The sequence below is a fragment of the Orbicella franksi genome, chromosome 13 (genome assembly GCF_964199315.1).
Source record: "Orbicella franksi chromosome 13, jaOrbFran1.1, whole genome shotgun sequence".
Lineage (NCBI taxonomy): Eukaryota > Metazoa > Cnidaria > Anthozoa > Scleractinia > Merulinidae > Orbicella > Orbicella franksi.
In genome coordinates this window covers 1,098,601-1,121,600 of record NC_138157.1, presented here as the reverse complement: position 1 = coordinate 1,121,600, position 23,000 = coordinate 1,098,601, and the positions used below count along the sequence as shown (strand labels likewise).

The 23,000-nt window shown below is 39.0% G+C and overlaps 1 protein-coding gene across 1 annotated transcript in view; it reads right to left on the bottom strand.

The window, feature by feature from the left end:
• LOC145466130 (T-cell immunomodulatory protein-like) overlaps positions 1 to 23,000 on the bottom strand; it is a 29,943-nt gene that overhangs the window by 4,131 nt on the left and 2,812 nt on the right. The window contains exons 2-16 of the mRNA XM_081449903.1: positions 16,458 to 16,536; positions 15,789 to 15,925; positions 14,504 to 14,555; positions 13,190 to 13,267; positions 12,822 to 12,934; positions 11,748 to 11,797; positions 11,292 to 11,391; positions 10,091 to 10,185; positions 8,642 to 8,744; positions 8,445 to 8,505; positions 7,578 to 7,680; positions 6,791 to 6,847; positions 4,832 to 4,946; positions 1,938 to 1,981; positions 960 to 1,038 (exon numbers count right to left, since the gene is read on the bottom strand). Of these exons, the coding sequence (XP_081306029.1) occupies positions 960 to 1,038; positions 1,938 to 1,981; positions 4,832 to 4,946; positions 6,791 to 6,847; positions 7,578 to 7,680; positions 8,445 to 8,505; positions 8,642 to 8,744; positions 10,091 to 10,185; positions 11,292 to 11,391; positions 11,748 to 11,797; positions 12,822 to 12,934; positions 13,190 to 13,267; positions 14,504 to 14,555; positions 15,789 to 15,925; positions 16,458 to 16,536 (1,266 nt within the window). The remainder of the gene's footprint in view (positions 1 to 959; positions 1,039 to 1,937; positions 1,982 to 4,831; positions 4,947 to 6,790; positions 6,848 to 7,577; positions 7,681 to 8,444; positions 8,506 to 8,641; positions 8,745 to 10,090; positions 10,186 to 11,291; positions 11,392 to 11,747; positions 11,798 to 12,821; positions 12,935 to 13,189; positions 13,268 to 14,503; positions 14,556 to 15,788; positions 15,926 to 16,457; positions 16,537 to 23,000) is intronic.

Sequence of the window (23,000 nt, the reverse complement as noted above, 5' to 3'; positions counted from 1 at the left end):
CTTTCTGCCCACGAAATGCATGTCGCAACGTCACGCCACGTCATACATCAAACACGCGCTTAAGATGAAATATAAGCAAGTATAGGTTTTGGCCACCGGGTGAGCTAACTTGGCCTGTAATTTACTCTCTTGGATGCCCGGTGACCCCCTATTTTTCTTTCCGCAGATCTATTCCATCCATTTTATCCATTTTGACAAACAACAGGAAAAATATATCCGTAAGAGGTTACAAATATTCGCTTTTTCTGCTCTTGTACGCGTGTAACAAGGTTTTCTGTATGTAGACGGGCTCGGCTAGTATTTATTCTTTTTCTAGGCCTACATGTATTCTACCTCGAGGAACGACATCAGCACCAAAAGTGTATTTTATATACTTAGTTGTGTTGAATTGAGTACGTTAACCTGATCTAAATCTCACTTATGTAGCTTTTTTACGACCGACAGTTGTAGTAATAATAATAATAATAATAATAATAATAACAACAACAACAACAACAACATTTCTAAAGCGCCCTTTCCCAAGCTAACATTGTCTTAAAACAATGAAAACCTCTAAAAATGGATGGTCTTCAACGCGCCTTGTCTCGAAAACGAGCACGGTGACCCCACTCTCCCCACCCCCCATTAATTTTTTCTGTTACCTTCCTTCATGTTAAGTTTTAAAAATCTGTCCGTGGAAACATTTTGGACGCGAAAGTCCTGACGTTATGTAAGGTCATCAAGCCGTGAATGGCCTTCTTTTAGTCTTCGTAAGAATTTAACTATCATTTGCATCAAATTGTTCCTCCAAAACTTTGGAAAAACCACAAAAAGGTCGCCATTTCGTAGACGACCTCCCGGACACTAATGGATAGTGTACGATCACTCAACCAATCGGATTGCACCATTTGCATTAATGTTTAAGTAGAATACTAATAATCACCCTTATTATAGGGAAGTAGTGGCGCCTATCAACTTACCGCTTCCATACTTTAACTTCCCGTCTGTGCTTGTGGTAGTGTACTTAATGTATGATCCCAGCTGATTTACACCATAGGGCTGAAAAAAGGAGACCAATTGTTACACATTGCACCTGTCTGCCTCGTCAGCTAGTGGCATCATTGCAGCAATGGGTTTGAAGAGAGTAATACCACTCCGTATTCATGCCGCCGGATTACAAACCTCCATAATTGTTCTTTTCTATTTTGAAAGGTGCTCAAAACCGTTTATTGAGAACATGCTCTATTCAAAAGTCCTTTGAACTTTAAATAAGTGTCATGTTTTATTTCCAGCATAACCACGCCTCATGCTACCAGCTGCTGAATATTATATAGTGTTAAGATTCAAAACTACTCGACCGATCTAAATGGATGATTCTTATGTTCACCTCTGGAATTAAGCTTATTTTTCATTGCTAGAGCCTGTAAGATCCTAATAAATATGAAGATACCATTTGGCGAGATTTTCATTTTCGGGGCGACTTACGCGTGTACCAACTCAGTAATTTCTTACTGAAACACGCCCATGAAAGAAAGAATTAATCCTAGATGCAATCTTTCACACAAGCAGGTCAGTACGTCTGCCCTGATCTTTTTTGCTAGGACCAAATACGATGCCAAGCGGTGCAGAGGTGTTATGCGAATATAGTATGGTATAAGATTACAACTGAGCAAATCGAAGTAAACACAACAGAAATAGGAACATCTTAGCTGCATTTATTTAACCTAACTTTCGTCAGTCCATGCAACAAGTGGCATGTATTCATTCGAGTGTCAGAGATAATCAATCGGACAACAAGCATGAAGTTTGTCTCTATAAGCACGGGACAAGTTGCTTAGCATTGATCATTTCTGACCACAAAGGTTTCTTTTGTCTCCACTGTAATGCATCACGTCCCCATGACTTGTTTACAACAAGGTTAATAATGTATGCCTCAAAAGTTATTTTACAGTACCTACCAGGTTTTCGTTAACGCAAGAAGTTAGACTCCTACCTCCTAAAACTGATTTGGAGAAAACGTTTTGTGAGCACTACATTTGTAGCCCATATGTTTGCTTATTACAACATGACACTGATCACTCTGGAGGCTCAACTACTAGTACACAACTGGATTTATTTGTATTATTTAATGGCCACCCGACTAGTTAAGAAGCTCTACATAGTTATATCAGGTACCTAGCCACCAACCTTTCTGCCAGATAAAGTCTACTATAATGAAAGTGTACAATTTTTTTTGTTTTTGTTTTTTACATTTTCTGTTCGTTATTCTATCGGTATGTTTGTTCCACATTTCTCAACTTGCTTACTTTCAATTCACCTTTCACAGTGACTCAGATTACAAGAGTCTTGTAAGAATCAAACATAAATCTGCTGTCTAAAAAGATCGCAGTCATCATCAGAAAATTCTTACAAGGATACATAAATGCCTTAGATCATTTTGGCAACTTGTATGGTAATAAACATGAAAAAATCGGAAAAATTGAGGTAGGCAGTCATGAAGTGTTATATATCATCCGCGCTAGATTGAACTGCCATTTTGAACGCTGTAAATAGTCTGGAAAGATCAACATTAATTGATGGTAGGTGGTGTGGTTCCTGAACGAGTCAAGGCAAACTAATGCTATTACTGAACTACTACTGAGCTACTACTGAGCTACTACTGAGCTACTACTGAGCTGCTACTGAGCTGCTACTGAGCTGCTACTGAGCTGCTACTGAGCTACTACTGAGCTGCTACTGAGCTACTACTGAGCTACTACTGAGCTACTACTGAGCTACTACTGAACTACTACTGAGCTACTACTGAGCTGCTACTGAGCTACTACTGAGCTACTACTCAGCTGCTACTGAGCTACTACTGAACTACTACTGAGCTGCTACTGAGCTGCTACTGAGCTACTACTGAGCAGTTACTGAACTACTACTGAGCTACTACTGAACTACTACTGAGCTACTACTGAGCTACTACTGAGCTACTACTGAGCTGCTACTGAGCTACTACTGAGCTACTACTGAACTACTACTGAGCTGCTACTGAGCTACTACTGAGCTACTACTGAGCAGCTACTGAACTACTACTGAGCTACTACTGAGCTACTACTGAGCTGCTACTGAGCTACTACTGAGCTACTACTGAACTACTACTGAACTACTACGGAGCTACTACTGAGCTGCTACTGAGCTACTACTGAACTACTACTGAGCTGCTACTGAGCTGCTACTGAGCTACTACTGAGCAGCTACTGAACTACTACTGAGCTACTACTGAGCTACTACTGAGCTGCTACTGAGCTGCTACTGAGCTACTACTGAGCTGCTACTGAGCTACTACTGAGCTACTACTGAACTACTACTGAGCTGCTACTGAGCTGCTACTGAGCTGCTACTGAGCTACTACTGAGCAGCTACTGAACTACTACTGAGCTACTACTGAGCTGCTACTGAGCTACTACTGAACTACTACTGAGCTGCTACTGAGCTGCTACTGAGCTGCTACTGAGGTACTACTGAGTTACTACTGAGCTACTACTGAGCTACTACTGAGCTACTACTGAGCTGCTACTGAGCTACTACTGAGCAGCTACTGAACTACTACTGAGCTACTACTGAGCTACTACTGAGCTACTACTGAGCTGCTACTGAACTACTACTGAGCAGCTACTGAACTACTACTGAGCTACTACTGAGCTACTACTGAGCTGCTACTGAGCTGCTACTGAGCTACTACTGAGCTGCTACTGAGCTACTACTGAGCTACTACTGAGCTACTACTGAGCTGCTACTGAACTACTACTGAGCTGCTACTGAGGTACTACTGAGCTACTACTGAGCTACTACTGAGCAGCTACTGAACTACTACTGAGCTACTACTGAGCTGCTACTGAGCTACTACTGAGCTGCTACTGAGCTACTACTGAGCTACTACTGAACTACTACTGAGCTGCTACTGAGCTGCTACTGAGCTGCTACTGAGCTACTACTAAGCAGCTACTGAACTACTACTGAGCTACTACTGAGCTGCTACTGAGCTACTACTGAACTACTACTGAGCTGCTACTGAGCTGCTACTGAGCTACTACTGAGCTGCTACTGAGCTGCTACTGAGCTACTACTGAGCTGCTACTGAGCTGCTACTGAGGTACTACTGAGCTACTAGTGAGCTGCTACTGAGCTACTACTGAGCTACTACTAAGCTACTACTGAGCTGCTACTGAGCTGCTACTGAGGTACTACTGAGTTACTACTGAGTTACTACTGAGCTACTACTGAGCTGCTACTGAGCTACTACTGAGCTGCTACTGAGCTGCTACTGAGCTACTACTGAGCTGCTACTGAGCTGCTACTGAGCTACTACTGAGCTACTAGTGAGCTGCTACTGAGCTACTACTGAGCTACTACTGAGCTACTACTGAGCTGCTACTGAGCTACTACTGAGCTACTACTGAGCTGCTACTGAGCTGCTACTGAGGTACTACTGAGTTACTACTGAGCTACTACTGAGCTACTACTGAGTTGCTACTGAGCTACTACTGAGCTGCTACTGAGCTGCTACTGAGCTGCTACTGAGCTACTACTGAGCTGCTACTGAGCTGCTACTGAGCTGCTACTGAGGTACTACTGAGTTACTACTGAGCTACTACTGAGCTACTACTGAGTTGCTACTGAGCTACTACTGAGCTGCTACTGAACTACTACTGAGCTGCTACTGAGCTACTACTGAGCTACTACTGAGCTACTACAATTACAGTGAATATAAGTCCTAATTGAAGATATCACTACCACAGAGCTCCAGAAATAGGGTCAGGAAATGACTTCCAGGTTCAGTTATGGGATCTTATTCTAATGATCTTACCTACAACTTTCAGAAAACAGGCATCGGTATAGATATTATTGCGGATGGCATGAAGATGGTACTGCACTGACTCATCCTTCACAGACTCAGTAACACCCATAATCCCAATTTTTCCCTATACAGAACGAAAATGTGTTTAGCATTCCTTGGTGATTCTCTATTCATGGGTCTTAAAGCATGGTCGCATCCCAAGCGTGCCATGTATGCCAGAGATATGTATGGTTGCATCATTGACCTCATATGCATGGTCCCATTATTAAGAGTTAATGCATTGGGCATATGCATGGTGGAAGCGTTTGGCAAGTAGGTCCTTCTGCGGATGCATGAACGCATCCTTGGCACTCCATTCATATGCATGGTGCTATCATTGACATCATATGCATGGTTGCTTCACTGGCGGATTATGCATTGGTCCCATACATGGTCCCATCATTGGCACTCCATTTATAGGCCACTATGCTAATGCATGGCCCCAAGCCTGGCATGCCATTCATATGCATGGTCGCATGCGCAATAATGCTTCACTCTCACGATGTCACTCTTCCCACTAGTGAGGTGCGCCAAGTAAATAGTATCCCAAACTTCCATAAACTATTTAACAAATAGATTCCATGTTGCATATATGATCTTTCATATATTCATTTGTATTCTTCACCATCTACGGGCATATTACGAACTCACAACGTGACCAGCTCCCTTTTTAAATGCAGTTTTTATTAGTTCCGTTTGTAGTTTTAGTTTTCATTATCATTTTAATGTTACAGAGTTGGCGTGATGTCCTCTGGATGTTGCCGACGAAATAATATTTAGATTTAGATTTAATCGGCTTCATAGCTTAGGTGGTAAAGCACTACACCGTTATCGCAGAGATCATGGGATCGAATGCCATTCAGGCCTGAATTTTTTTCAGGCTTTAATTTCATGTTGCCGTGCGTCTGCTCAATTACAGATCACAGATGACGATAATGTGATAAGAGTAAAATGTGATAAGAGTAAAAACGTGGCACACCCAGAAAAGATGAAGCAACGCGAATGTCCGATCACAGAAGCCTTTCGGAATAGCGTTCAACAATTTTTCGTCTTTATTAACTCATTGTTGACTACTTGGTAGATATTACATTTACTCCTGTAAGTACAATAATGTTTGAACATTCTCAATGGAATACGTTAATCAGGTTAGATGCAATTTAAAAATAGAAAAACACGTTTCGATTATTACGGGAACACAAAACGCATTCCAACAGAGGTGGCACAAAATACTCCAGTCATTTTATTCCCTGATCTCTCCTTTGAACTTTTGTTTAAACAAGCAATTTAATGGAATGATATTTAGGTTCTCCTTTTCATTTGAACAGTTTTAATTAAGTATTTCACGGCCCAATATATTATTTTCGCTTCCCTTCCCTTCTCTTTCGTTTTTGTTGCATATTTACTTTTGTCAGTTGTTAGAATAATGTATTAGTAGCAGTAGCAGTATTGTATCTGTTAGTTGTATCATTTTTAGTTTTGTCCTTATTAGTGATATTGTCGTTATTTAGAATTAGATCGTGTTAAAAAAGTTGTTATATTGTTAGTGTTGTAAGCAATAATGATTGTTATTGTAATTTGTACGTAACGCTTGTGATATAAGGAAGTTTAGTTTTGTGAAATTGAAAATAAAGTGTAGTATTGCAAAAAAAGAAACAAAAAGAGAAACCTGGCACACAAGCCGCCAGGCGACTGTGTCACTGATGCTCTCAGCACATATTGACGTCATCTGTGATCAATTACTGAACAGAGACACGGCAACATGGAATCTCTGTTTTATGTAATAGAGAGACAAAAAATGTTATTGACGTCATCTGCACGTCTGTCCTCCAATAGATAAAGATTATAAGTAAGAGCCAATCAAAATGCGAAAACAATTTGACGTATTATATAAACCATTATATATGTTGTTTAAGTAACACACGTACTTACATTTTCGTACAGATCAAAAAACGTCGCTAATACAGCTCCCTCTAAATTTGGCAACTCCTAAAACAAGGAAAGCAAGGGAAAACTGATACAACTTTTTATTCAACATCTCAGTCATTGATTAAAAACTCAGTTTAATAGATTCGGTGTTTATTCAAGGTCTGTTATATTAAATAACGATACGTTTCATCAACTTTGTCAATCTCATTTTCTGTCTTTAATACTTCAAGATCACGGAATTAAATAAATAAATTGACAAAATCAACAAAACAAGAAAAAATAAACTAATTTATAAACTTATTGACGTAGTCAGGAGGAATTTAGTATTTGGAGGAATCCAGAGTGTGCTACGCCTTTCTTTGGTTATCAGAAATAGATTTGTCTGCTTGCTTCCTCGAGGTGTGGAGTGATTAGTATTCCTTTGATTTACAGAGAATCAGTCACATTTTTTTAAGAGCAGGGACGGCGCAGTGGTGAGAGTGCTCACCTCCCACCAATGTGACCCGGGTTCAATTCTGGCCTGTTGCCATATGTGGGTTGCGTTTGTTGTTGGTTCTCGCATTACTCCGAAGTATTCTTTGGTACTCTGTTTTCCTCCCTCCACAAAAACCAACACTCCAAATTCCAATTTGCAAGGGTGGAGGAACCGCATGAAAACCAGACATAGTGGACCGCCGCCAATTAAATGGAACCCAGTTTTGTAAGTCAAGATTAAGAAAGTATGGCAAAATCTGGGTGTTGTCAACAATAAATGATTCATTAAAAAACACAAATCACAAGGAACATTCACCTGCCACTGAACATCAAAGGTGCGCCTATTGAAACAGGGCTCATCCATACTTTGGCATGGAATGTTCTCCAATAAGGCTGCAACTCTCTTGAAATGTTTGTCTCTAACAAAAAATCACAATTTACTCTTAACATGAAAAACAATGTATAACATACCCTTGTGATACTTTTACAGCATGATGAACAAATGAACAACCTGGATGTAGAGACTGATTATGATAAACAATCGTGGACAAAAGTCCTTGGGACACTTAATATGTAATGTAATGAATTCTCTGTGTTTTAAAACTAAAGTTTGAAAAAAACGCTGCTATATCCTTTAAAAACGCGTTGCTGTCCCCCCTCCCCACCCAACACAATGTTGAAAATCAGGTTAAATTGCAGGTACTAGTTTTCAACATTGTATGGGGGGTGGGGGGCGAGGTTAGCAGGTGAAGTTACATTCCCGCCTGGCGTGTGGGAAAAAGCGCCAAAAGTGCACATTTGTCCCAACACTTTTGTCCCTGATTGAAGGTGTACGTGAACATGTAGACCACAATGAACACACCTTAATTCACTTGTAGAATTACCTGTAATATATTTTGTTATTCGCTGAATTTTATTGGCATTACTTTTGCCCATTAAAGTAGTCAAGCTTCCATCACAATTAAATTACTGATTCAAAATGGATGAAACATAGTTTTCGCTCAATATTCAAGGATGTTTTAAGCGCTGTGCAAACTATGTAATGACATGGTATACTGCACATGAAACCCATATTAAAAATAACGCACACTGAAAAATAAAAAAATTGCACAGAAATCAAATGCATTTTCGTGTGATTTTTAATTGACAATATAATTAAAATTATTGTTAATGTGAATCTCACCCTGGATCCCTGACATTCAACACTACAATCGCATCACTGAAAGTGTCCATGTTGTAGTCACCTGTTCAATAAGAAAGAAATATCTTTTTTTTTTTCAATTACGAAGACGATAAGTTTGACGTATTTTCTTTGTAAAGCATTGTCTTCCAGCTCTGCAGGGCGGGGGCGTTAGTGTTCAGTCAAGTTCAGTAACAAACCTGTTCTGATGGTCATTAGTGGAGACAAGGATGAAGTCTGATTTGATGGTGAGATAAACTGCCACGTGGTAGGCTTCTTATCATTGGATAACATCTTAGTCCACTGGAATAAATAGTTAAAGGTTGATGAATAATATTGCTATTTACAAATAAATTACGTGTATGCCTGTAGAGAGGGAAAAGTTCAAGGACAAAATAAATGTTCCTTCTGAACACTCACACTGCAGACTGAGATACAGTAAAAACCCGCATGTAAGAACCTATAGTTTTTGAAGTCTGGCAAAAGAGGTTCTTGTATTTTGGGGTAGGTATTGGCAATTTAGGTTAGGTACGTTCTTAGGGTTAGGGTTAGGGTGAAAGAGATATATGTATACTAGTTGTTGATTACTAGAAAAATAAATAAACATGGGTTTGGTCCCTTAATATACAGTATTTATTCACAACTGTATTATATTACTATTATGATAAGCCTAACACAACTGGTTTCAGAATGTATATGTAGTGTTGTCTCTATAACAAGAGCTCATAATTCAACTATTTAATATAGTTAAATGAAATTTAACATAGTTAACGACTAGGAGCTAGTCTGGTCAGTAGCGTTTTTATAGGCGGTTGTCAGTGTCTTGGCCGTCTGTGAGCATTTGGTTAGCGTTTGGTGCGTTTTGTAGTGTTTGATGTAGTTCAATGAAATTTTACATAGTTTATGACCAGGAACCAGTCTGGTCAGTAGCGTTTTTGTAGGCGTTTGTTAGTGCCTTGGCCATCTGTTAGCGTTTGTTTAGCGTTTGGTGCGTTTCTGTAGCGTTTGCAACAGTCATATGGTCGTGAGAGCCCTGGGGCTGACATTGTCCAGTGGTATATTTGGTTAGTACATGTGTTGTCGTCCCATGTGCTCGCAGTGTGTTCATCGCTCTGTTAGTGTGGCGTTGTGGATTGAATTATAGTTTAGCGGTTCTCGGCGTTCCCTCCCTATCCCCCCCCCCCTTTCTTTTCAGCATTTTATTTTATTTATTTACTTACTTACTTACTTACTTATTTATTTATTTATTTATTTATTTTCCACCAATGCCGTCTGGCTTGAGTGTGACGGGTGCCTGTAGGGGGCTTGGCGCGGGGAGCTCGTGGCTTGGTTGCGGGTTGGGCAGGCCAGTCGGGTGTTCTAGCGCCTTGGGGATGTGACTGCGGTTGCAGCCCCCGGGCTTCGTAGGCACCTTCCCTCCACTAGCGACTTGGGCGTTAATCCAGATATAAGAACCTGCTTGACCTTGCTTGGCAAAGCAGGTTCCCTGGTTCTTACATTTTTGGGTATTAAAATTTCGGAGCAGTACATGTACACTGAGTAGAACTGTTAAAAAGCTTTGTGCACTCGCACTCAAATTGCTTAAAAAATTGCTTAAACCGCCAAGCTACAAAGGCTATGTAGTATATATTAATTAAATGAACATGTACCTGACCACTAGAGTACATGTACACATAAATGTGACTTTCTTCACAGTAGTCAGTGGTACACACTGGTAACAGGAGGTCAATATTTCCATCTCCATCTGAAAAACATACGCTACAATTAGGTGACTTTCATTGGGGTGTCATGAAAGCGAAGACGCTCTAAAACTATGACCTACTGTAACACCAAAGACCTCATCTCAGTTTTCATCCTATGAAAACTAAGATCCCCAACGTAAACCGACGAAAACCATCAAATTATGGGCTATGTGACATTTTAATACCATGTAAAGGTTTGCTCATGTGGGGACTAACAGTTGCTTGACAAAACAAAATACTAAGGAATACTAATTAATGTTTTCCAGCTGCTTCAAAGAATGCTTGAGTGAAACAGTCGGCAAAGTGTTATTGCTCAGAAATTTTCAAGGTCTTCGTGACACCAATTTTAATTGACACGTAGAACGTCTCTTTGCTAGACCAAACTCAGTCACAATTGATGAAAGAAAATGAAGATCAAAGTTGTATTGCAACTGGATAGGAATACAACATAATTAATGTTTAGGAAAAATTACCACCAATGGGAAGTCTCCATCCCTGGACTTCATGTTCACAAAAAGTTAAAAATTTAACTTCTAAGGGCCGATTTACATGGTACGACTTAGTCGCATGCGACAGCCTTACGACAGGCCTGTGACATGACTTAAGACCATTTACACGTGCACGACATTTTCACTTACAAAATTAAATATGCAAAAGTTTGCACCTGGGTTTTCAGAGCGAAAGTTCTAACAAACAGTAAAAAAATATTTTAGCTGTTCTGCGCCTTGAAAAAACTTTCTAAAGTCAAAAGAGATGTTTTTCGCTTTAAGCCATTTAGTATTTTTCGAGAAACGTCTTCATGTGAATCAGTCAACAAAAAGTTTGTCCGCCATTTTGACGCAAGAAAGCTTCACCTCGTCTCCTACTCAGTAGAAATTTGCCACAAAATATGTCATTTTCTATCGATATTGGCTACGATTGTCGCAGTGTTTCAAAACATGTTTTAAAGTCCTACGACATTTTTTTTGATGTACACAACAGTCGTAAGCAAGTTGTAGGTTTGATTTACATGCAACAATTTATGTCGTAGGCCTGCCGTAAGCTTGTCGCATGCGACAAAGTCGTACCGTGTAAATTGGCCATAAGGCACACACTCAGTGATACTTGCCAATGTCAGCAAATGTTGACTGGCCAACATGTTTTATTTTCTTCGTTATTTTTGGAGGCCTGATCATTTCTGATTCAGATGGCTGCACAAGAATGCCTTCCTACAAACAAATTAGTAACTCTGTTATAACTAGTAATTAGAGCTGCACTATATTCAATATATCACAGAAGCAACAACATAACCAAGGGGATAATCTCTTTCAAGCAGTTAAATAGATCACAGGAATATCTATCAGATGTATCATTCTTTGGATATTTCCCTTGATTCTTCGAAATTCTTCAAGGACAACCTTTGGGCAATACTTCTCTGTATAAAGGGTCTTTAAAAAATTCAAAAGTGACAAGAGATGTTTGAATGACCTTCCTTCAATTCTTAATACAACAAGAAATTGTTCAACATGATTGAAGAATTCTCAACATTTTTATTATTAGTGAACAGACCTCAGTGTACACTTACTTTATTTATCCAGACTTCACCGTTATTGTCCTCATTGGTAACATATAGATCTGAAACATGCCAAATTGATTTTAATTTTTTTTTTCTGTAGATCTATCTAATTAAATGGGTAATCCACCAATATTAATTATTAGAACACCTAGCAGAGATGCATGATCTCATTAACCAATATAGGGTTTTTTTTAGGTAGTAAGCTCACAACATTTTAACAACCAGGGGTTGGGGGGCCGCTGTAATTGGCTAAGCTGTAGCGGCTCCCTTGGCCGTTTTGTTTTGTTTTGCTGTCTGTTTTTTTTTTTTTTGCTTCCTCTTCTTTTTCTTTTTCTTTATGTGTAATAGTAGGCCGAAGCTTAATAAATAAATAAATAAATAAATAAATAAATAAATAAATAAATAAATAAATAAATAAATAAATAAATAAATAAATAAATAACCATTCTAAATGCAACTTGCACCTGGGGGTTCTCAGCTGAAAGATACATTTGTAATGAGAAGTGATTCTTTAAATTTATACATGTGCATGCAGTATCCTGGATGGCATAATTTTGTCTCATGTATGAAATCCAAAGAACCTGCACTCAAGTGTGGACAAGGAAACAAAAAAGATACACATATGTGTATACAAATCTGCACATAGGCCGAGTCACCTTGCCAGTTTCTATGGCGTAAGAAGTGTGCCGCTAGGAGAACCCCTAAATAAGCTAGTCATGTTTGTCTGGTTACCCTGGCTAACAATCCAGGAGAAAGCAATTTATATTAAATTAATCAATCAATCTTTACTTATAGAGGGTAAACACCTAATAGTTACACAACTAATAAACTTGTGGCCCTCTTAAATATACAATAATCAAAAATCTAACCTAAAAATCTAATAATTTAATAATTACAATAATATTTTATAATAATTGTACATAGACAATAAAATATATCTGCCTGCTCTGCGAAAAGATAATGTCAGTGTAAGAATCAGCAATAACATAACACCTGTACACAGCAAATTGCATCATACTGGTACTGTATACACAATAACAAACAATAAAGCAGAAAATTTAGGAAACACTGAGTGCACTGTACCTGCAGTGAAATCTCCACTAAGATCTAAGAATGCATTTGAGTGTGGTACTTTTACAGGAGCTAAATTGCTGCTGGAATTGGTCTGTGCCTGTACATCAAAGCTTCTGTTTGATCTGTACAATTATATGCACAAAAAAATTAAACATTTTCAAATTTTTCAAAAGAGAAACCAACTGATCGCAGGGAAGCAAACTGTAGCAAGAGTTAATCTAAAACTATCTGGAAGTTTACATGCAGGTTATAAAAAAAAATGCTTTTTGGCAAACAAACTTACAGCAAAATAATATTTCCCTGCTATTTAGTGATGACAATAATTATTTTAATGTGTTTAAAAGTGTTACTTTCTAGTCATGATACATTCTTAGTACCCTTTTGAAATCCAGTATGACCGGAGTGAGGAACTTTCATCTGTACCAAAAAGGTCAGGTAAAAGGTCACCATTGGCACTAAAAGAACAAACAAACAAACAAACAAACAAAACGTAGAAAAACTACAATGTAGATAATACTTTTCCATCGTATGTGACATCATCAGCATTTGATAAATAGATTACTATTATTAGGTATTGTAAGATGGATAATTAATTTCATCCAAATTGCATGAGGATATTGCAAAACTGCAGAGACACTGACAGTCTGATGGATCCCAAAACCTTTAGAAAATGGAAGTTGAGATGTTTCATTGCAGTGGGTTGCAACTGACAGAGCAGGCCAGTAATACTGTTTCATTACCTTGAGGCAACAAATCGGATTGGATTTACAGTATTTCTTTATGGTATTTCTTTCTTGGTGGTTTGCTGGTTTTCTTGTGAGTGACTCAGCTGAATGATAAATAAATAGTTTTTCTCCTATGGACATAAGGAGTGTATTCATAAACAGCCTTTATACATAAGAAGCTCATCATATTTTGCTGCCCTCCTTCAAACTCAGCATTATTGTTATTATTATTATTATTATTATTAAATTATTATTATCACTATTGTTATTATGTCAAGAATGCGGATTTTGTCGTCAAAACTGCAGAGGGAGTGATTAGTTCCTTTCTTTTTTTGGACGAAACTCTGATTTTTAATACTGGTTTTATTCATTTTAGATTTTAGCTTTGTTTTCTTTAACATTGATGGAAGTGAGTTTAATTGGAGCACGTACTTTTATTTAGCTTTTAGGTCGTATTTACTCAAAAATTAATTTCTGCAGTGTAAACTTGTGGAATGGTTAATGAACATGGTGTATCAAATTCCTTTTCTTCAATTGTTGTATCATGTTTATTTATTTTATCGGATGAACAGTAGAATTTTGGCAGAGTGACTCTTAGCTCTCAGCTCTCAGGCGTTTAATATTTCGTAGCACATTGTTTTGTTCTGTGAATATTCTACATTGACGTATTTTATTTTAAAAAAATTATTGATTAGTACTATTGTAATTTATTATTATTTTATAAAGGTAAATGTTATGGGTTTTCTCTAACATTTTGAGGTAGAGGCCATTCACTTGTGTAGCACACTGTTCAAAGTGCTCACAAGCGCTATTGTTCCATACATTGCTCTTGAAGAAGTAGCGCATTGAATGGCTTGTTTGTCTGAGTCACACTGGGGGTTACATTTTTGTGACGTCATTTGTGTGCGAGGCTATTTAGAACACAATACATTCCAAATGATTTCATCTGACTATTGCAGAACTTACTCCAGGACTAAGGGCTGGTCTTTCATTGCCAAGCTTACAGCACCATTGTTATCTACAGGTGTAAGACCAAACATTTAACACAATGATGATGGTAAGATTATCAACAAGACTATTAAACACAAAGGCATGCAATATAAGGAAGTCTTCCCTGGGAAGACCAAGGCTCATTTGTCAGTCACCATTGATGTGCCCAGGTTAAATTCAAAATGGCAGGTGCTTTGAATACACAAAAGGTAATCTGTAAGTGAATTAAAGTGTCTTTGCTGTCTTTACTTGCCATAAAATGAAAATATCTAACAAAAACTAGTACTGTACCCAGGGTTGTCATTAATTTTTTAGTCACCTGTAGCCTTATTCTCCACACCCATAGCAAATTTGTTACTTTGTGGGTGAATTATCTAAACAACAGGGAATTTCACCCATAGCATCAAGGGAAAATCAAGCATACTCAGCCGTAACAGGGGTTACGGCTTACGGCCCTTAATGACAGTCCTGGTACCTCACAGATTACTATTTTATTGGACGAATCTTTAATTAAGAAGCTTATTACTGGTTGGGGCTAGATTGTAGAATACCGGGCCACTCATTTACAACTCACTGAATTTGAATGGTTCCTTTTGTTTCTATATGCTTTGTTCTCAGAAGCATTCAGGGATGTGTTTATAAGTGGCCCGGTATTTACATTTCAAGGAATCATGTTTAGAGCAGGATTATAAACTGATATTGTTCCACTGTTCGCAATGTCTATGTGAATAATTGTTCTATTTGTAATGTCAAATCCGATCCCAGAGGGTATTGTAGAACACTGTCAGAGCGTGAAGCAAGCATTCTTTGGGTGAATTCAAAATTAGGGGGGGGGGGGAGCTTATGTCCTTTTATAGTGCGCCTTCACGTTTAAAATAATGCTAATTGGTCTATCACAAGAAACTTAAGGTGCTGTGAAATATAGGTCTGGCACAAGTTCAGGCTGAAAACTCCAACCACAGAATTCATAATTATAATAATAATGATTAAAATATTTAAACAGGGAGCTCAATTCACTATAAGGTGCTCTTCAGTGGGGCCCTGCATAAATAAATATTTAAAGTTAAGTTAAAGTTGAAAGTTTAAAAGCTAAAACTCATATGAACTGACATTGACACATATATCATAGTCCAACTAATGCATGGATCATGGAAAAAGATTAGCACATTCTTAAACCTACAAGTACATGTATGCAATTATACAATATTATTTAATAAATAAGAAGTGAGGTATTTCTAGGTGTACAGCTGTTCAAGTGTACCTAATGTTTGTGAATTCCCCCAATACACAAACACTGTGATAGTCTTGTCAGCAGTCTGGGATTGTGTAGAGATCAAAATATCAAGGCACCCATCACCATCAAAATCTGAAGGGCTCACATTCACAATTGTATCACTGCTGCAAAAGACAAAATGGCTACACGTAAGTTTGTGTCTGGCAGGGTAAATTATCTGGGTTAGCAATTAACCAGATTAATTGCCTCATTCTGCCTTAAAGTGAACCAGTTCACTGCTCACCCAAGACAGTGTATCCCCTAAAATTTAGACAAGAAATCTGAAACTACAGTATGACTATATGGCTCAAGTGACAAGAGCACATTGGCAGGGGAATGGCTGGGTTTGACCAGAGGCAGATGTGACTCTAGGAACCATCCTAACTATGGAAATTGTTGGCTAGATTTACATTTACTGGATTACGTGTACTACGAATATCAAACATTATTGGCTGAAAAATAAATAAATACGTGTATTAAGCAAAATAATAAAAAACTATGAACCATGTTTAATTACCAGGTATTTTTCCAGATCCATCAGGCATATAGTTACATCAAATGAACGTACAACTTACAATTTTAAAAAATAACTTGAAGAGATACCTCTGCTCATGGAAAACACACCTTTTAATGATTAAAAATAAAGTTCATAATTACCTGGGTAGTGAGATTGCTGTTCTTCCTTTTCTGAATTTCAGATCAGAGTCATCCCAGAAGAAAACTTCCAAATGTTTCCCTAAAGGTTAGACAACTACATATATTATGTATGATTCATTGCTGTACTTAAATCACTGCATTTATAAATAATTCTCAATTATCCTGAACAGTCAAACTATCCAACACAGCGAACTAAAATTAGCAGATCATCATGTCACAGCTTACATTCATCTGGAATAAGTCACAGTTTCTGAGCTGATCAAAATCGGTATATTAAATTCCCTTCTATTTAAATAAATGCATCTCAATTAAAAAACTTTTAATTTCTGCTTCATTCTAACGTTGACCATGAAGAACAGTTAGAGCCCAGCTCCTAGGATCTGGAAACACAAGATGATCAATTGATAACTTGGCACGGTCAGGTTTAAGGCAGCTAAAAAAATAAAAGTCTAAAATGTACATTAACTGTCTACATGTAAAATTCAGAAGTAATAAAAGCTTAAAATGTGAGACTAAAACTAAGGTATAAAACTAGAACTACAATCATGGACAAAAGTCTTGAGACAAATTTGCACTTTTGGCACTTTTGCGTACACGCCAGGCACGAATACAACTTCACCTGCCTAACCTCGCCCCCCACCCCCCATACAATGTTGAAAATTAGTAGGTGTAATTTCAACTGATTTTCAACATTGTGTTAGGTGGGAAGGGAGGACAGCAACCCGTTTATAAAGGATATAGCAGCGTTTTCTTCATACTTCAGTTCTAAAGCACAGATAATCCGTTACATTACGTAAGTGTCCCAAGGACTTTTGTCCACGATTGTAGGATTAAAACTACTAGTACTAACTAAGGTTAAAAATGGTCTCTTATGCAGTACCGTGCATTGGCATTTTTGTGAGTCAGTCATAACAGTCAGTGTGTGTGTCTGTCTGTTCATGTATGCACAAAACAAGTACATAATCTTCTACTGAATGTGGTGAGTGGTAACAGCAGTTAAAACAACAGTTTGAAACAGTTATATTTCTATGGCGGGTTTCTAGTTTTTTTCCTCATGTGCATCAGCTACACCAGATCAGTCAAGTTTGCAAGGAACCCTCAGGCTTGCAGATGAAAGAACGAATTCGTGGACAATTTTAATTGCAGTACATTTTCCAAACATAACAGCTGTGAAGCGATAGCTTTTCCCCGTTCCTATACGCCATAATATCCACGCTTCTCTATCAGTACCTTGCTCGGAAGCAAGTGTTTCTTTTTGTTATAAATGGCGAAAGGATACGAAAAGTGCTTGAAAGGACTCGGTGTTCATTTGAAAGTGCACACTATAAAAGCCAGGGTATAAAAGTCATGTATGGTAGGATTCCTGTTGATTTCCTCAAATCATCGCTAATTTCTCGGATAGAGTCAAATTTGAGGACAATTCATTCAATGGCGATAGAGGACACTCTGATGTCTACACAAAATCAACATCATGTTTGAAAGAACTGCCTTGGAAATTTCTGTACAGTGGAGGAAAAAGGAAGTCAAAGAAGAGGGACTGCTACCTTAGAGTGTAGAGAAACTGAAGGGATGGAAAAAAAAGAAAAAGAATCAAGAAAATAATTTCAAAGTCTGTAATTTTTGTATTAACAATGATTTAGTAATACATAGACAAGTAAAAACAAACGATATAATCTCCCGACGTTTTGGCGACCTCATGACGCCATTATCAAGGATACAAATGAGAATTAAATTAACAAATGCGAGTTCAAGAAATGCATGAACAAATTCAATTGTCTTGTCAACGAGATGCTTTACATCAAACAATTAACACCGAGTTTGAATGTGCAAACGGATTCTATCCGTGCTAAAGTATTTGTGTAGCCACCTCCGCTATGTAAATTAGTTATAACTCTTGAACTCACATTTGTTAATTTAATTCTCATTTGTACCCTTGATAATGGCGCCATGAGGTCGCTGAAACGTCGGGAAATTATATCGTTTGTTTTTACTTGTCTGTAATTTTGTTGGTTTATCTCATAATGTCAATCGAGTTCAGCCACTTCATAACCTATATCAGAATTGATCAGTCACAGTGTGGCCACTCATAAAATATAACCCCTTGTCTCATCATAACCAACCTTTAACAGAGTTAAGTTGTCTGGGATGTAACCAGGTTTCTAAAAAATAAACTCAGTTAACTTCCTTAGAGCAGCGGCAGCCAATATAACAGTATATACATGTAACAGTACTAATAAGCTTTTAAAGCACTGATCTAAACAAGTAATTTAGGACGGATTGAATCACAGTGTTTGTGTAGTGTTAGTTTCAGTTCTTTGATAAAAAATGCTTTGAAAATAAGACAGTCAAATTTGTTCTGACACTTTCTAAAAATTTTAAAACTTTGTGCAATGTCATCTGTCTTCCTATCATTTTGCTCTCTTAGATGGTTTCTGACTGCCAATCCTTCATGTTCTTCAATTTGTTGGCATACATGTAGGTGGGGAGATTCAACCTACATGTACTGCAGCTAGAATATCAATAAGAGCAATTATTATCACTTCATCAAGCATTGTGGCACATTTTGCAGGCTAAAGTGGTGAATCTGGTGGGCTAAAATGTATTTTAGCCTGCTGACAGTTTGGCAATTATACAATGAATTTCAACACTTACAAATAAGCTAACCTGAACTTTCCTTTTGTGTCTGTTACAATTCTTGAAAACTCACATGCCAAGATTTTGTAATTTCTAGCCAGCTTCGCTTGATGTATTGCATATTTTCATTGAGGGAAAACAAATAAAGGAATTCAACTTGTACATGTAAATGCTCACATGATTGTTCGGACTGTTTTGTTGTCATTTTTTCAATATTTTTTCAGTTTCTCAATACCCTCCTAAGTGATAATAATATCAATAGAGTTTATGTTCTTGGGCATAAATATGTTTTGGCCATCGAGCCCTTCAAAGACCTCATTTTGGCCCTTGCCTAGCAGCTCGGGTTTAAATGAGTCTAAGTTGGGACCAAAACAACTATTTATGCCCTGTGACAACTGAACATATTAAACTCTTTTGTTTTATTATACCATGCTCTTGAGGCATACACGTAATTTCTTCAGGCATTATAATTTTTATTTTATTTTAGTTTTAAAAATAGCTCAGGTATTTGTCCTTGGATATTATCTGTTTCTCGAGGCTCACAGTTTTTCAAGAGCAAACTGCTGGCTTCTCAGAACAGATAATGTCCGCAGACAAATATCTGTACATAGTTTCGCGCCAAATGGAGGTTATCATTGTAAACATATCAGGTTTTGAGCATGCGCAGTAGGACGAGACAGAATATACACGTGTGCTTGTACTCGTTAGCTGGAATAAAAAGTTATCTTTCTGATCTCTGCCATAACATTACATGGTGTCAGAAGTGGGATCGCGAAGTAACCAAACATACCATTTAGCTCGATACACTGGAGAAGGTGGAAGAGTGAAGTAATTTCCGAACGACACGTGTACGATCGATTCAAGAAAACAACATGGCCGCTAGCGCCTCATTCATTGACAAGGGTCCAACCATGGACTGGAGCACGGATGAAAACCTATACTCACGCTTCAAAATGTGGAAACAACGCTGTGAACTGCTCTTTACGGGCCCGATGGCCAAAATTGACGAAGAAATTCAGTGTAAGCACCTGCTTTACTGGGCCGGTGAGCATGGCTTGGAGCTGTTCAACAGCTGGGGCCTCTCGGTAGACGAACAAAAGAAACTGGAAAACTACTGGAAGAAATTCGAAAACTATGTGAAACCTCACTCAAACGAGCTGATCGCCGCCTGGGAGCTACACAATCTTCGACAAGGTACACTATCGTTAGAAGAATTTATTGCAAAGCTTAGAATCCTTGTCAAAGAAGCCAACTATCCATCGGAACATCATGATCGATTCTTGAGAGACTTCCTTGTACTCGGCATGAATTCAGACCATGTCAGAAAGGAGTGTTTCAAAGAGGGAAATGTTCTGACATTTAGTAAAGCTAGAGAAATGGCAAAAGCAGACGAATCAGCAGACAAGCAGCTTCAGCTAATGAACCCAGTAGTGTCAGCAGTACACTCTGTTAGCTCAACCAGGAGCAACCAATTCCAAAGCGACCAGCTGAACCCAGTAGCCGGTGGATCAAGGCAAAACCCAAAAGGCAACAAGTCAGGAAAAACGCAGCTCTGCAGGAATTGTGGTTGGGGCCCTCACTCTCATGAACAGTGCCCAGCAAGAAATGCAACGTGCCATTACTGCCAAAAGGTGGGACCCCTTGCCAAGGTATGCTTTTCAAAGCTTAAAAAGAAGGATGTGCATGAGATTGAAGCTACTAGTAATAACAATGCCATACCTGAGTCAGAGCCTACCCAATCATTAGATGATTATGTGTTCCTGGGCCCAATTGAAGCAACACCCCTGGCCATGAGTGTAAACGTTGTATCCTGTAGAGAAAAGGCTCTGCTAGAAGTCTCCTTGGCACTGAAGCCAGAAGGAAAACAAATGAATGCACTCTGTAAGATAGACTCAGGTGCTGAAACAAACATTATACCCAAGTCCCTATACAAGCAACTAAGCCCTGAGACACTAAGCTTACAACAACCTACAGTGAAGTTAACTGCTTATGGTGGAGCCGAGATCCCAAATCTTGGATCTTGCCAAATATATGTGAAGGGTCCTAACAATTCCAACCCCAGAGTTATCCAAGCAGAAGTTGTTGACGTTGATGGCCCTGCCATAATTGGTAACATGTCTGCACAAGATCTGAACCTCCTAAAGCTCAACTGGCCAGTCACAGCCAGCACAAATGTAACCAACCAGAATGTTGTACAAAGTGAAAAGCCCATGCCCAATGCAAATACTGACAAACTATTTGACATCAGAGGCAAACAACACCCCTTCCCACTGACAAAGGACTATTTGTTGGAAGAATATCAGGATGTCTTTACAGGAATTGGCTGCTTTCCAGGACCCCCGTACCACATCGAAACTAACCCTGACATTCCCCCAGTACAGCATGCTCCAAGACAGGTTCCAGTACAACTACAGAAAGCCTACATAGAAGAGCTAGACCAGTTAAAAGAATCTGGAATTCTGGTTGAGGTCCAAGATGAATATACCCCTTGGGTTAACTCTGCTGTGGTCACCATCAAACCCAATGGGTCGATCCGTCTGTGCTTGGACCCTCGGAATCTCAATAAAGCAATCAAGCGCAACCCCTACTATGTGAGAACCATAGATGATGTGATACCGAAAGTCAGCGGCTCCACCCACTTCAGTATCCTTGATGCACGCAGTGGATTTTGGCAAGTTAGTCTTGACGAGGAAAGCAGTAGGCTGTGCACCTTTAACACCCCATGGGGAAAGCATAGATGGACAAGACTTCCATTTGGCCTTACGTGCAGTGGAGATGTGTTTCAAGAAAAAATGGATATGGTCTTTGGCAGACTTGAAGGGCTCAGCAGTATTGCAGATGACACATTTGTCTATGGCACGGGCGAAGCACAACATGATCAGCACATACTAACTGTCCTTGACACAGCAAGAGAGAACAATGTGAGATTTAACCCGGACAAATTCCAGTTTAAAGTGAAGGAAGCATCCTTCTTCGGGCTCACATGGACCCCCGACGGGATCCGCCCTGGCGAAACCAAAATCAAAGCAATCCGTGACATGCCATCCCCGAAGAACCTTACAGAGCTGCAGTGCTTTTTGGGCATGATTAACTACCTGAACAGGTTCTCACCCATTCTAGCCCAAGTGTCAGAACCTGTGCGACAGCTGTTGAAAAAAGATGTACCATTCGTGTGGCAACCAGAACACCAAAGGGCATTCCAGAACCTCAAACAAGCAATCACTGAAGTACCAGTCCTAGCCTATTACGACCCAGAAAAGGAGAACCTAATCCAGTCTGATGCAAGCCTTAAAGGCATTGGATGTGTGTTGACGCAAGAGGGCAAACCAGTGTGCTATGCCAGTCGATCACTAACTGAAACTGAGTCTCGATACAGCAACATAGAGTGAGAGTTACTCGCTGCCTGTGGTCGCTTGAAAAGCTTAACCATTACATATTTGGTAAGAAGGTGGTCTTCGAAACTGACCACAAGCCGCTCGAAAGCATCTGGAAGAAGAGCATATCGAGCGCACCACCACGCCTTCAGAGGCTCCTACTTAAAATGGCCAAATACAACGTGGAGATCAGGTACATTCAAGGAAAAAGCAACGTGATAGCAGACGCCCTTTCCAGGATTAGCCACATGGAGCCCCCTGCAGAAGACAATGAAGTCCCCGTGGTGGAACTGGACACAATCTCTCGAACACTGCCAGCCAGCCCTGCCAAACTAGATGAAGTACGAGAGTACACTGATCAAGACGTTGTACTCAGTCACTTAAAAGATGTCGTGCATCATGGATGGCCAGAATATCCAAATGAGTGCCCACAAGATCTGAAAGAGTTCTGGAACTTCAGAGAGGACCTGAGTGTTGAAAATGGCCTCATTCTCAAGGGACACAAACTCGTAATTCCCAGTAAGCTACGCCCACA